Source organism: Carya illinoinensis, chromosome 7, assembly GCF_018687715.1.
Source record: "Carya illinoinensis cultivar Pawnee chromosome 7, C.illinoinensisPawnee_v1, whole genome shotgun sequence".
Lineage (NCBI taxonomy): Eukaryota > Viridiplantae > Streptophyta > Magnoliopsida > Fagales > Juglandaceae > Carya > Carya illinoinensis.
The window spans coordinates 16,601,139-16,615,820 of record NC_056758.1 but is presented as its reverse complement, the minus strand read 5'-3'; the positions used below and the strand labels follow the sequence as shown (position 1 = coordinate 16,615,820).

The 14,682-nt window shown below is 37.6% G+C and overlaps 1 protein-coding gene and 2 long non-coding RNA genes across 4 annotated transcripts; 1 reads left to right on the top strand and 2 right to left on the bottom strand.

The window, feature by feature from the left end:
- The first annotated feature begins 3,540 nt into the window (after positions 1–3,540).
- Positions 3,541–9,614, top strand: LOC122314927. Its single transcript, XR_006243902.1, has 2 exons — positions 3,541–3,823; positions 9,326–9,614. It is a non-coding gene; the product is annotated as an uncharacterized LOC122314927 (long non-coding RNA).
- LOC122314925 (CBS domain-containing protein CBSX6) lies at positions 5,041–14,512 on the bottom strand. 2 transcript variants are annotated; one of them, XM_043130575.1, is made up of 4 exons: positions 13,870–14,512; positions 13,726–13,786; positions 13,272–13,641; positions 5,041–6,175 (listed from the first exon to the last, which is right to left on the bottom strand). In XM_043130575.1, the coding sequence occupies exons 3-4, from the start codon at positions 13,622–13,624 to the stop codon at positions 5,230–5,232; spliced, it is 1,299 nt and encodes a 432-aa protein (XP_042986509.1). In that variant the 5' UTR covers positions 13,625–13,641; positions 13,726–13,786; positions 13,870–14,512; the 3' UTR covers positions 5,041–5,229. The 2 variants fall into 2 exon arrangements, with proteins under 2 accessions (XP_042986509.1, XP_042986510.1); XM_043130576.1 differs by lacking the exon at positions 13,726–13,786.
- Positions 9,590–13,265, bottom strand: LOC122314926. The gene is made up of 3 exons (XR_006243901.1): positions 12,035–13,265; positions 11,135–11,176; positions 9,590–9,815 (listed from the first exon to the last, which is right to left on the bottom strand). It is a non-coding gene; the product is annotated as an uncharacterized LOC122314926 (long non-coding RNA).
- Positions 14,513–14,682: the final 170 nt, after the last annotated feature.

Sequence of the window (14,682 nt, the reverse complement as noted above, 5' to 3'; positions counted from 1 at the left end):
AACTGATGGTCACCGTCATGATTTTGTTTTGCATAATGGGTATCTGTTTCACGGATTACAGTTGTGCATTCCAGATTGTTCATTGAGGCAGCAAATTATAAGTGAGCTTCATAATGAGGGACACTTTGGCCGAGATAAGACCTTGGCCCTTATCTCTTCTAACTTTTATTGGCCCAAGTTGAGAAGTGATGTGGCCCATTATGTGGACCGTTGTTATGTGTGCCAGCGGTCTAAGGGAGTTCTCACCAATGCGGGTTTGTACACTCCCTTACCTATTCTTGAAGCTCCTTGGTTCGATGTCAGCATGGATTTTGTATTGGGCTTACCCCGCACCCAAAGGGCCTCGGATTCTATCTTTGTTATGGTTGACAGGTTTACCAAGATGGCCCATTTTGTAGCTTGTAGGAAGACTATGGATGCTGTCCGGATTGCCCATCTTTATTTCAGGGAGATTGTGCGTTTACATGGTGTTCCTCGATCCATCACTTTAGATCGTGATACCAAATTCATCAGTCATTTTTGGAAGAGCTTGTGGGGGAAACTGGGAACATAGTTGAATTTTAGTAGCGCCTACCACCCCTAGACAGATGGCTAGACCGAGGTGGTGAACCGGAGTTTGGGCAACCTTTTGAGATGTTTAGCAGGAACTAAGCCGAAGCAGTGGGATTTGGCATTGCCTCAAGTAGAATTTGCCTACAACAGATCAAAAAACAGAACCACAGGCTTAAGCCCATTTGAGATTGTCTATGGTCAGAACCCATCCGAGGTGCTGGACTTAGCCCCTATTCCACGTATAGGACGTTTCAATCCTAAAGCAGATGAGATGGCAGAGTATCTTCGGGGTATCCATGAGCAGGTGAAACAGACCATTCATAAGAGCAATACCAAGTACGAGACTTGGGTTGACAGTCATCGTCGTCAGGTACTTTTTGATGTTGGTGATTTTGTTTGGGCTGTATTAACTCGTGATCGTTTTCCTGTTGGCGAGTATAATAAGCTTAAGGATCGGAAGATTGGACCTTGTGAGGTCGTGCAGAAGATCAACGATAACGCTTACTGGTTGCTCCTTCCCAGTCACTTGAAGACTTCTGATGTCTTTAATGTGAAGCACCTAAGTCCATGTTTTGTGGATTTTGATGACATTACTCTGAACTCGAGGACGAGTTCTTTCCAACCTGGGGCGACTGATGCAAGGAGATCCAAAACAGATGATGCTAAGCTGTCAGATTACACCTTGATGGCACTAAGATACCATGAGTTGGCAGATCAGCGCAAAGGGGGGAATTGATTGTGATATGTTCCTCATTGGGGCCGTTTTGAGTGTGTTTTAGTCTTTTGGCCATAACTTTGGCTACGGGTGTCGAAATCGCACATAAGACCCCAATTTGGAAAGCTCTTTTCGGCACGCATGCTGTCCACACTGAGCATGGCTTCGTGTGCCTTTTTTTCGACCTCAAATTCTGCTGTTTTTCCCTCTGAAACACTAGTTTTAGTTATTTTTTATTATTTATGGTAATATTTCGTTTGTCAGTTAGGAAATCATTTTAAATCCGATTTGGGTTAGATTTTTTGCAAATTGCTTGATTTTATAATATTCCGTTAAACCCTAGAAACTTTTCTCTCTGGTTTTTGGGCGATTTTTCTCCTGTGAATCATCTGTTGGAACTAGCCTGCAGGATCATCGCTATTCTGTCCAGCGCCAGGTGTTTACTTATTTAAATATTGGAATGATACAACAAGCTTTGTAGCCATTTGTAGCATATGCAGTTTCTTGCTAGACTCAGATTCCATCTCTGTTGCAGCATCTGCCAAATTTCCACCTTTCATTACATGTCATTGTTATGGTGATACAATTACATAATTTACATTCACCTGCTACTGCCATTTTTTGTCTACTTAAAATTATTAGAAGGTAGAATAGAATATGAAATCAAAATATTTCCTATTTTTATAGATTAGCAGCACATGTACCCAATGAGTTTCAAACCCACAACCTCACAGTCCACCAAGTTCTTACCATAAGAGAAAGCACATGAATATATTTTTTTTTTATTTGTATGTATAAAATATAAGGGAGATGTCCAATGGTTCTATAAACTATCCTGAACACTTTCATTTCCTTAAATCAACTCTGCACATAAATTATGGTTTGGTCTTTCCATTCTTATGTAATTGTTTTGTATTCTTCATACAAGGTTCAAAAGTTTGTGTAAAACATCAATCACACATTATCTATGGATAGCTTGAACAGAATTGTTGTATCTCTTCGTGTGTGCCTAATACGAGTGTTTCTGTATTTACAAGCTTATTTTCTTCATGAGTGACATTTCTTGAAACTTAAAATGTGGTCCATAAGGAAATGGTGAACACATAAATTAATGTATTTGACTATTTGGGCCGGCTACTTGAATATTTTCTTGCCATTTTATCTAAAGCCATATGAACTCTTATTCTTATTTTCTTGTTGTATTTGTTCTATACTTGAATTGCCCATATTGTTATTATTTATGTAATTTAGTGGAGCTGAATATTTGAGTTAATATAACAGGTCAGTTTTTGGCAGAAGTAACGAATGAAGTTTTAGCAGATCTTGAAGTAAGCAAATACCAGGTTTTATCATATATAATATACTGCCAAAAAGTATATAATGCCAAATGGACTTATGCATCGTACATTAATTATTCTTTTTCTATGGATCCTCTGTATCCTTTGATTTAATCTATTCTCATATATATATATATATTGTGGAATTTTTGGTGGCCCTTAGAGACGTAAAAGAGTTGTGTGAGGGTGAATTGAACAATGCCCAACAAAGGGCTTACAGAACATCTCAACCCTGTTTGGGTTGAAGGATTGTATCAGTTTACTGGCAGATCTTGCAGTTGTATACATCTTAGCTTATCTAGCAATCACTTCTATGGTGTTGTGCTTAGATAATATGTAATACTTAGGGCATCTGCTCAATTTTTGCACCACTTAAATTTAAGCCCTCATTGTGTACATTAATGGACTGTATTGGTAATTTGTGGACTGTTTTGATAATTACTAGAATGTTTTGAGTTCATTCTCCAGAAGTACATGTTTCCGCAAGTGAACAATGGAATATATAAAATTCAATGTATTTTGTTTGTTTATTTCTGGATAACTTTTCATGATATATAACTGCTTTGGGTTCAATTTAGTGGAATTCAATATTGTGTTGTATCAGTACCAAACTAGAGGGTGAGGTTTCATGAATTTCCTACAGCTTGTATGCTAGTAAATTGACCCTCCAAAGAGTTCAAAGGAAGTTTGAAATGATACCAACTTTCTATATGTAGTGTCTTTGTAAAATATTAAAAGAAAAAAATTATCAAATATTATTAAAATAAATAATATTATATTATTTTTTAGACTTAGAGATAGCTAGTCCAATATAGACTAATTTAGCTAGAAGTCTATATTATGGCTAAAACACAACATCTTAACTAAATTTTAGACTTTAGGCATTGCCAATACTCTTATGCCACTCTGACCGGCTGTTATTACTGATGTGCCCCTGACTCTTGTGTCCTACTTTCCAGCTGTCTGGTTCTTTCCTTTTTATTACGCTTCAGCTCCTGTATGATTGATTGTAATTATAATTGTGCCCTTTGGTTGCGATTTCGTCCCTGGCTGGCCGAGTACAAACTCTGTTTCTCCTCTTCTTCGTTCATCAACATTGTTGCTTCTCGTTGGGTTGCCTTCTAAAATATCTCTGTTCTACAGTGCGGTGAGGAGATGTATTTGTCATTGCTTTCCGCGTGTTCACTTCCGTGGTGTGGATTGCGGAGCTTTGAGACAGGTATGAACTTGGTTCTGTCTAGATTGTTCTGGTTTTCATTATGCATCTAGTTCTATTTTTCTGCATCTTCCTATTGAATATGGTGTTGCAGAAATATTTTTCTGCATTTTCCTGCATCTTGTTCTACGGTGGTGGTGCAGAAATATAACAAGACCGATAGGAATAAAGATGGTACCCCAGAAATATTTTTCTGCATTTTTTTGCGTCTTTTTCTGCATTTTCCTGCATCTTGTTCTACGGTGGTGGTGGTGCAGAAATATAACAATGCCGATAGTAATAAAGATGGTACCCATCAATAGAAATATATAAATGACCTGCATAAGAGATTCTCAGCACGACAGGTATACAAATTAGGATGAATAATAGATTATGAAAGTCAAGCAAATAGTAGTATTTGAGAAGTTACCCAAGCTGGTGTTAGTACTGGTTTACATCATTCGATTCTGTTGTGGGACTTGGTTTTGGTTTGTGCTTGGTTTTGGTGCTCCCAGGGCTGGCTTTAACCTAGGTTCCTTTTGACAGGAAGGAGAAAAAAATAAAATAAAATAAAATTCTTGGCCATGCTTGGACTCTGTTTGTTGCCATGAGTGACAAAAATAAAAATGAAAGTTGGCCTTCAAGTTTCTTTGGTCCAGCTCCACTCCAAATGCTATTGAAATTAGATGAACCAATCATATCATAGATTCATAATAGCCAACAAAGTTTAGAAAAAAATAGACATCACTTGATAAATGAGTCTAAAAGTAGAGCTGGACCATATCATATATTCATAATGGCGAAGGAAACAATTCCATAATATTTATAGGTTGTTTAAGGAAGATACTGTAATATGAATTCCAAAAATGATCATTTATTTCCCAAATTTGCTTGGACCTATGATTTGTTTAAACCTATTGTCATTTGAATTAATAGTTTTAAACTGAAACGATCTATATTATCTTTATTTACCTTATCATTAAGTTTTCTTTTTGTACGCTCGATGTTTATATTTTAGAACTTTTTTTGTGCATACGTGCCTCACACATAGCCCCACTGCTAGTGTGTGTGTATATATATATATATAACGCATGCTTATTGAGATTAAAAATAAAAAAGGCAGAAATGAGCAGCATCTCTCCTCTTTACCTCCTACAGTTCTTTCAGTTGATGTTACAAAGATACTATTAACCGGTGGTTTGTAAACTCCAAAAGGAAAATCGAAACTGCACTTGTAAATATTATAGGAACACGACTGTATGGTTTTATTATCACAACAAAAGAGTTTTGAAAGGAAAGAAAAAACCTTGACAACATACAAACCTAGCAAACCCAATTCTCTTATGCATCTTACAAGTACACAATTGCAAACATTCGATATAGCTTAATACAACCTCAAAACCAGCCAAAAAAATAATAAATTAACAAATTCAAGTATGAATTTCATTTCCAAATGCCTCGCAAGATCGATTGGAAGCAACAAATGTAGCAGGTTGTTTGGTCACAGCAGCCAAAATGTCAGCATAACCCACCACCCCAACTAGAACATCATCACTTTCATCCTCGATCACCCAAACGTGAGTAGCCCTGTGAGACAACATCTGAGCCATAACTGCAGCCAATGAACTCGTAACCTTACATGTCAAGGGGGCGCTTCTGCCCCTATACATGCTCCTATTGCCACCAAAACTTGGGCTATTGCTAAAGAACCCAATACTCCTACTGCTAAATTTTTTTGGCCTTCTTGACCCACTGCCTCCATTAACCAAATTGTTATTGCCATCGGTTGAATTCAGAGTGAAATCTGGCAACGACCTCGAGGTCACATCATCTTCAACTCCCATCACAAACTGTCCAGCAGAAAGATTGGCTAAGGCCCATGCCGCCGCCAAGTAATCACATTTCCATAGTTTAGTGGCAGAGATCTCTCCAATGATCTTATAATGTCCATCCGGCGTGCATTCCACAACAGCTACTGCACTGGGGTCTCCAGGAAGCTTTTGGGTTGCTTCAAGGGCTGGCAAGGAGGCTTCAATAGAGTAGTAGTTTGTGTTGATGACTCCAAGGGAGGAGATGGAGGAAAGAGGCAGTGGGGCCAACGCACCAAGGCAACCAATAATGAAACGGATGACATCTTCTCTTGACAGACAGCAAAACTTATCACGGAGAGTGGTGGTGGAAGATGTGGAAGACGAGGAAGGACGGTTGGTGTTGGCATTGAGGTTAATGCCACTGCCACTTGAGGTATCAATATTCTTCAGCCACTTACCATTGTATAGGATTGAGAATCGCTTGCTCATGCCTTTCCATCCCACACTTTTGGGAACAAGAAGACGCTTCACACCTTGCTTCATCATCTCTAGGGCGTCTATCAATCTTGCACCAAAAAAAAAAAAAATCAAGATACAGTAAAAAAGGAGCATGGTAGTGCATATGAAAGACATCAAAAAAGGGGAAAAAAAGATGGTGCATCTTAAAGAGAAAAAGGAATCTCAGAAACAAACTAAAAGGTAAAAGGTTTCCATATCCCTTAAGATCATAGCAAAGCAGACCCCATGTGACTGAGATGTTATTTGTTTATAAGGAACTATCATCATGATCAAAAACCCATATAAAAATACCTCCCCATATTTTGTAAAATAACAGGTAGAAAGGGACCATTCTTCCTATCTACCATCAAATAATTACTACACATTTTAGATTTCCTGCAAAGTCTCCAGTGTTTGGTTTCCAAAACACAAAACTATAACCCCATCAAACTATAACCCCATGTCTAATGGCAATACAATAAAAAGCAAGATCTAGACATAGACGGGAAAACAGCCACACTATTGCATCCAATAAAAGTAATGGTGGCCCCATTAGATTATGACTATATTAACAACATTGTGAAAACAATTTCAAGTTTAAGCCGGAGAATTCCTCTTGTCATTAACAATACAGTATGACTCTTCTACCACATTTGAAAGCAGGTATAAATAACATTCAGAAACAACATTGAAACTTGTAGTTATATAGTCAGTGAACTTACAAGTAGACAGATGCAGAAGAAAAATTCATAAGTATTAATCAAAAGGAACAGTCTATTTGTGCCCATGGGGCACATTGCTGACATGTCATTTTAAGAATTTTCAAGTTCAAATGGGACAAATCTGTCTCCATTCTGTTTAGCTAGCTCAATTTTAATATTGATTAGAAAGAATAACAGAGAAAGTAGTTTCGCTTTGGTTCAGGGGAATACAAATACATAGAAGTAATAGAGGAGGGGCAAAGATTGTTCCATGACATTGAATCCCGATTAGAGGAGGGCAAAGATTGTTCCTTGACGTTGATTCCCGATTAGAGTTTGAGATAACTCGATTGACTGGAACCTACAAGGCAATCCAGCAAGTTTTTTATCATTATTATTTTTACACTGACATGGCAAGCACAACCATCAAGTTAATGGCGTGCACCAGGGATTTCGCACCAGTGTAAAAATAATAATAATAAACTACCTCTTATGTCAGTACAAATATTGGTTTATATCAAATGAGTAATACTAGATACAACATGGGCACGGGACTTGCATACTTAGGACTACAAATATCATTTCTCATATCCGATAACTGAATCGTAAGGACAAAGATGTGGGAGTTGCTACAATGCATGATCCTCAAAACCAAGTTAGTATAAAATAAAAAATAAAAACATGCAACTCATGACATTATGACCATAAATATTACCCATTTATTCAGTTTTGTCTCTAATTTTATACAACATGGCTATAAAAGCTAATTTTCATGTAACTAACTAAAGGAGAATCTCATCAAATTGAAAAAAAATAAATGAATCACAATCAAGCTTTACAAATATACAACTTCCAATATCAAGATGATATTGGATCATTTCTGACAATGTCCTTACACAGCTGTGTAATAATAATGCAGGAAAAAAAAATCTCCAGATAAACAAAAAAGGCATAAATTTAAGTATGGACAGCTATGAATAGTTCCTCCTCACACTAATCACAACCACCCCCCCTTCTCTCTCTCTCTCTCTCTCTCTCTCTCTCTCTCTCTCTCTCCAGACTATGAAGAAAGTGTACCTAAGTTTATTTACTTGTTTTTCACTTCTTATGCAAGATGTAAGAGTGAACTGTACTTTAACACATGTAACATTAGTGGTTAACCTCCTCTGTTATACATTTCTTTTTTCCTCAGCAACCTCCTTTGCTACATACACAAATTCAAACCTATACCCTTTGGATGTAACACCAAGGATGATGAGGGAAACCCAAAATTAGAGAAGGTGAACACTGAAAATCAGAGTGAAATTCATTTTTCCTCCACTTTGGGTGGAATTATAAATTGCAATACAAAGCAGGTGTACTAAAGTAAAGAAAAGAAAGAACATAGGTGCTCCTTATTGATCCATATAATCACTCACCTATATGATTCCAGCTAACTCGCATGCAACTCTCTCTCTCTCTCTCTCTCTCTCTCTCTCTCTCTCTCTCACACACACACACACACACACACACATTCCCACATGACTGAAACTTTGTTGCGAAATTTCCACATGACTGAAACTTTGTACATGATGCCATCTCGCCACACGGCTGGTCCTCACTTCCAGCCATGCACTAACTCTCTCTCTCTCTCTCTCTCTCTCTCTCTCTCTCTCTCACATAACTGAAACTTCGTTGAGAAATTTCCACATGACTGACTTTGTACATGATGCCATCTCTCCGCACAGCTGGTCCTCACTTCCAGCCATGCACTAATTCCCCTTCCCAGCCATCCATCCACATGGTTGGTCCTCACTTCCAAGCAGATAATCTCTTTGTGCACCTCAAGCATGTCTCTATCCTGCTTCTAAATCCTCTCTAGCCATGCACTAAGTCCTTCTTCCAGCCATCTCCCCATGCAACTAGCCCTCACTTCCAAGTAGATAATACCTTTATGCACCTTGTGCATGTCTTCTAAATCCTCTCCTTGTTTGTTGCCATGACTCTGATATCCATTGATGGACCAAAAAAGAACATTCAAGAAATGAAAGAAAATTTAACTAAATAAATCTCATTTATTTTTTCGTTGCTTCTCTCCCCTGATACCCACACTTCCCCTTCCACATACAAGAAAAAGGCACCCTAAAACAAAACACCCTAGTGGATACTTGCCTAAACTACTTTCACGTAATACACTAAGAAAGACCCACTTCCTACAAATAGTTGCTCACATGCTCTCCCCACAAACAGAGAACAACTCAGCCCATATTCAGCAGCACCTAAATTCCTTTCACGTAATACTTGGAGAGGTTTGGATAATGAGTTGAGATGAAAGTTGAAAAAAATATTGTTAGAATATTATTTTTAATATTATTTTTATTTTGTGATTTGAAAAAGTTGACTTGTTTACTGTATTTTGTTTAGAAATTTGAGAAATTTGTAATAATTAGATAAGATGAGTTGAGATGATTTTATTATCCAAACCTCAAACACCCACTTCCTACAATTAGTTGTTCACATGTTCTCCCCGCGAACAGAAAACAACTCAGCCCATATTTCAGCCAACTGTCACGGGTGTGCTGGGAGCAATGGCCTTGAAGAAGGTTGCTGAGTGCAGAAGAGAGAAGTGTGAAGTCTCTGATAAATAACGACTTTAACGGCAGAACATGTGCAGTGAACAATACGGGGCGTTTTGTATTAAAGGGGATTTGTTGATGTTTAGTAAAACGGTGTAACACCCCGTTCCCGTAGGATAGAGACGTTACTAACCAACATGATAAAATGCCCGGTAAAGAGACTCATTACTCTGAAATACCTCATTTATTGGAATAGACTTAAAAGAAAGGAAATAAATAGTCTTGAAAACTGAAACTGAATAAAGCAAAAGTGAGCTAGTCTTAAACAAAACTAGTTATTGAAAAGACATAAAGGAAACTTAATCCTTGTGTAAAAGACACTTATTCATCTCTAAGTCCATATACTAAATCTACTCCTGGCCATCCAGCTCTGCATCATCATAATCACCATCTGTGGCAATCAACATAGAAGAAAACAAAAAGACAAACAACAAAATGAGTCGAATACTCAGTAAATAATACATCATACCGTAAATACTATCTAGCTTAGCATAAATTTGATTTTTAAAGCCTTATCATAACTTCCATATAACATTTATGGATTAACATGAACGGAAACATTCATAAGCATGGCAAACTTGAAACGTGAATGCATGAGTAACTTGTTTATCTTGAATTATACATATTTCATGGTGAACCACGCTTGAGTCCATGGCACCACATAACTTGTCATGTAGTGAAACACGCTTGAGTCCGTGTTTCACTTAACTTGCATAACATGAAGTGAAACACGCTTGAGTCCGTGTTTCACTTATCTTGCTTGACGTGGAGTGAAACACGCTTGAGTCCGTGTTTCACTTATCTTGCTTGACATGGAGTGAAACACGCTTGGGTCCGTGTTTCACTTATCTTTGCTTGACATGGAGTAAAACACGCTTGGGTCCGTGTTTCACTTATCTTTGCTTGACATGGAGTGAAACATGCTTGGGTCCATGTTCACTTAACTTGCATGACATGGAGTGAAACATGCTTGGGTCCATGTTCACTTAACTTGCATGACATGGAGTGAAACACGCTTGAGTCCGTGTTCCACTTAACTTGTGATAACCACGCTTGAGTCCGTGGTACCTTCTTAGCATAACTATGGTAAACACGCTTGGGTCCGTGTTACCTTAAAATGCTTATCTTTCTTAATGCATGATAATTTTCTTGGACTTCATAGACTTCTCTAGCATGGCATATTCTTGTACATGGCATGGCATAACATGATATATTCTTGTACATGGTATAGCATAGCATGACATGGCCTAACATGATTTAATCATTTTATGACATTTCATGGCATGCATGATCTCAAAACTACATGAATATGGCATACATGATCTGGCTATTCATTACATGGCATGCTTGACTTAAGTTATTGCATGAACAATACATGGCATACATGGTCTAAGCACTACATGAATGAAGCATGCATGATTTGGCTATTTTAATTCATAGAATACCTATCTTAATTTATTATATGATAATATCATGGCTTCCATGTGATGTTAGTAACATTCAATCCATCAATCAACGATCCATAAAGGTTCAACATATATATAGGCTTACTTTCATGTAAATCATCATAATTCATAGAAGTTCATGAAAGCGATCTAACCTTGACTTGGCTTTTAGCGCAACGTAGATAACCATCAAAACCATAACATATTATCATACCCAATTATAATATTTACATTACACATACATTTATATGACCATATTATTTACCTCTTAGCGCTGCTTCCGAATACTCACGTCGTAGCTCGTGACCTATACGAGGCACTAGACGTTACTAATCTTTCTAGAAAACGTGTCGTAGCAATCTAATTATTTAAAATCTTACCATAGAGGTAATATAATGAATATTCAAATATAAAAAGATTACCTAAAATAATATTATTCCAAAGCTCATATGATAATCTTAATGATTTTATAAAACTTAGTTAAAGGTCAATTGAAATATTAGCTAAGATAACAAGCTGAAACAATATAAAAGAATTCTTTAAAATATGCTTAAAAGCCCTTCAATATATTGTATAAAAGAATGAGTCTGAGACTAATACATTTATTTAAGTGAAACTTTGGTCTGATTTAAGTTTCAGCCCAGCCCCAAGTACAGAAAACATTTAAGGTTACTAGAACAGTTTCTGTAAATACAACCAGCCCAATAAAAATAATCAGGCCCACAAGAAATCAACTCACTTATCAATTAAAACAAGTTTCTGAAATATACTAGAATCAAGCCCAATTTAAAACAAAAGTCCATATTAATGAAACATGTCTAATAAACCTCAAGCCCAGCCCACAAGGAAAAAATAGCCCACGTATAAGATCAGGTTTAAAATATAAAGTCTGCCTAGTTACTAGAGGGTAAAGAGGTAACTTCACCAAAAGTTCCTTTATGAGGCAGTTTACGGAAAGGTTAGGTGCAGTGGGTTGAAGGGCATTTGTGTAATAACCAAAACTTGCATGTGCTTTTCAGTAAAGTAAAAGAAATAAGAGGATATGTACAAAGCAAATAATCATTTGCTGGAGAAAGCAGGCCAGCTATGGGATCTAAGGCTTGCTAAGGAAAGGTAACGTGTGACAAGAGAGAGAGAAAAAAGGTGACAGACTGCAGTGGCTTACCAGATAGTGGGGTGTTCAACGAAGTGGTTGACTGGCAGTGTCTGTGTAGATCTGAAGGTGCTCTGATGAGGTGGCTGGGTAACAGAAAAGAAGGGGCTGCACGAGTGCTATCCTTTTCTTTTCCCTCTTTGTCAACTAAAATTTCTGAAACATTATTCTGAGGGTCTGGTAAGATTTTATAAAGGTGAGGGAAAGGGTTTTACGTGGGTTTTCAGGAGATTAGCTAGAGTTTTCAGGAGATTAGCTAGAGTTTTCAGGGGATTAGCTAGATCTGATTTGGTTTTGATCTTAGAATCTTTTCAAAAACTTTTAAACCTATCCGATAATAACAAAGATTACAAGATAAAAGGAAACCACCTAAAAACTAATTAATCTGGTTCATTATCTGATTTAACAAAAAGATAATTATACGTATCTGAAAATAAATAAATAAGTAATTAATAAAAAGAATAAATATAATCAGAACATAACTAAATAATTCTAACTGAATTAACCTAAATTCTAGGTTCGTATGTTACAAACGGTGTGTTGGTTTAAGTAATACGGTGAGTTTTGATAGTTAGAAGTTTGGGTGCATTTTATGTTGTATTAGTTGCGTTTTGAATTTCTGGATTCACTCTGCGAGTATAAGAATAGCAGAGTTCTTGCATGTAAGCATATCGGTTGAATAAGAATCTTGAGTCTTGGAGGTTGGGAGTTCCTCGAAAATTCCCAGTTCAGATTCATCATGGAATCTGGAGTTAAATCATTGTGTGTTGCGCTTTTCTCGACTACTTCTAGTCTTGTGTGTTGTGAGTAGTTAATCATCGAGAGGAATCTGAAGTCTGGGTGGTAATCAGCAGTTCTTGATTATCAAGAACGTTACACCAACCCATTTTCATGCAGTCATTATTCGGATTTTACAGGGCCTAGCACACACCAGCGCATATTAGGGGGAAAACGATCATGGCAATTTCCTGTACTCTCCAGCTCAAGATCATCAAGATTCATAAACTACCCAAATTGACTTTCCTGTCGCAGTAAAACTTTGGGAGACCAAGACGCTCATGCTTGTTTTACCAATCTAAAAGGAAAAACGGCAAACTTCATGAAAAGAGCATGATCACTAATTAATAGAGAGGAAAACCTTTCTTCTAAGTACAATCAAATTAAATTCATATAATGCTCATAGCGAAATCGGGGAGTTAAAATTCTAATATTTTACGTTAAAAAAATCAATCATAGCATGATAGCTGACCTTGTCCCAGGATCAACCTGCCTCAACAGGGAATTATTAGGCACAACTACCTCGGAAACCGGGGTCTTCATGGCCTTGTCTTGATCCTCCAAACACTCACTCCTTGCCAAGAAGCCAACAATGTCCAGAGAACTAAGAATGCCCACAAACCTTTGCTGCCTCATCTCACCACTCTCAATCACACCTGGATGCTGGGAATGCGATCTCCTCTTCCACACCGGTATTCCTCCCTCTGTCGACTCCCCGATCGCACGTATCGCCGACTCGACAGTCTCCATCTCCAGAAACTCCACCATCTCAGGCTTCCCCACCGTCAGATCGCCCACCACATGGTACAGAAACACCGATGCCATTCTCAATCCCCGTTCGTCTGCCGAGAAGCCCAAGAAAAAGAAAAGAAAAGTGGGTTACAGGAAGAATTCGAGAGAACAAATCTACGATTCAAGACAAGTACCTGAAATCACTAGATATCTGACAATGGATAGTTGTATATTGCTGTTTGGCTAAAGAGAAGCCTATGAAAAAGCTAAGATCTTCAGTTTTCTTCTACTAGTTCCGCTCAAAGTTCAATCGAAGTTTTCTAAATCAGAAAGATCACCTCGATTTAATAAGTTCGGTCAATGAAGTTTCTAACTTCCCAGGGGATCCAGATATTTCAAAGTTGAACTTTCTTCCACTTTCCCACCTTCACAGAGCAATCAACTAGAGGGAGGCCGGTTTGCGTTTGCTCCAGAAAAATCCAGGAATAAAATAATATTTCCTGCGTCTTATTTTTCCGAGAATCAAGCAGAGAGAAGGAGAAAGAAGAGGAAGTGGGTACCGGGAAAACCGGTAAGCCAGACCTATAAAAGGGAGTGAAGAAAGATGAGGAGAAGGTGAAGGCCGGTAATGGGTAGAAGTCTGTGAAGAATCAGAAGAGTGAAGAAGAAGGAGCTGAGATTGAGAGTGAGAGGATTGGCCATTGATGAAAAAGCTGGAGACGAGCAAGAATTCTAACCAAGTCCCTCCGGTTAAGGCCCATGAAATAAGGATCTCTCTCTATTTGAAGCTGAATGTCTCAAGTTAGAGTGCGTGGATCCTGTTTGGTTTTGCGAGAGAGAGACACAGACGCAGACACAGACACCAGACACAGACACTGGCAGAAAGAGAAGGCCGAAACATGAAAGCCGGAAGATGGTGTGGATAAGAATGAACGGAGGGAGTCAAAACGTTTGGTGGGATTGAAATTGAATACGGAAAAATATCGCCCAGCTGGAAAACGTAGCCAAATTATCTCCTTTTGCTTTATAGTATGTGATGGTGTGACGAGGTGAGTTAAAATTAAAATTAAAAATTAAATAAAATAATATTAAAAAATATTTTAATAATATTTTATTTTAAAATTTTAAATTTTAAAAATTTTTATTTTATT

Bases quoted from the DNA above. Each gene is read 5' to 3' on its own strand.
- LOC122314925 (XM_043130575.1), bottom strand. From the start codon at position 13,624: ATGGCATCGGTGTTTCTGTACCATGTGGTGGGCGATCTGACGGTGGGG. The intron at 6,176-13,271 runs GTCAGCTATCAT...TTTTGGTGCAAG, and splicing joins CAGGTTGATCCTGGGACAAG to ATTGATAGACGCCCTAGAGA.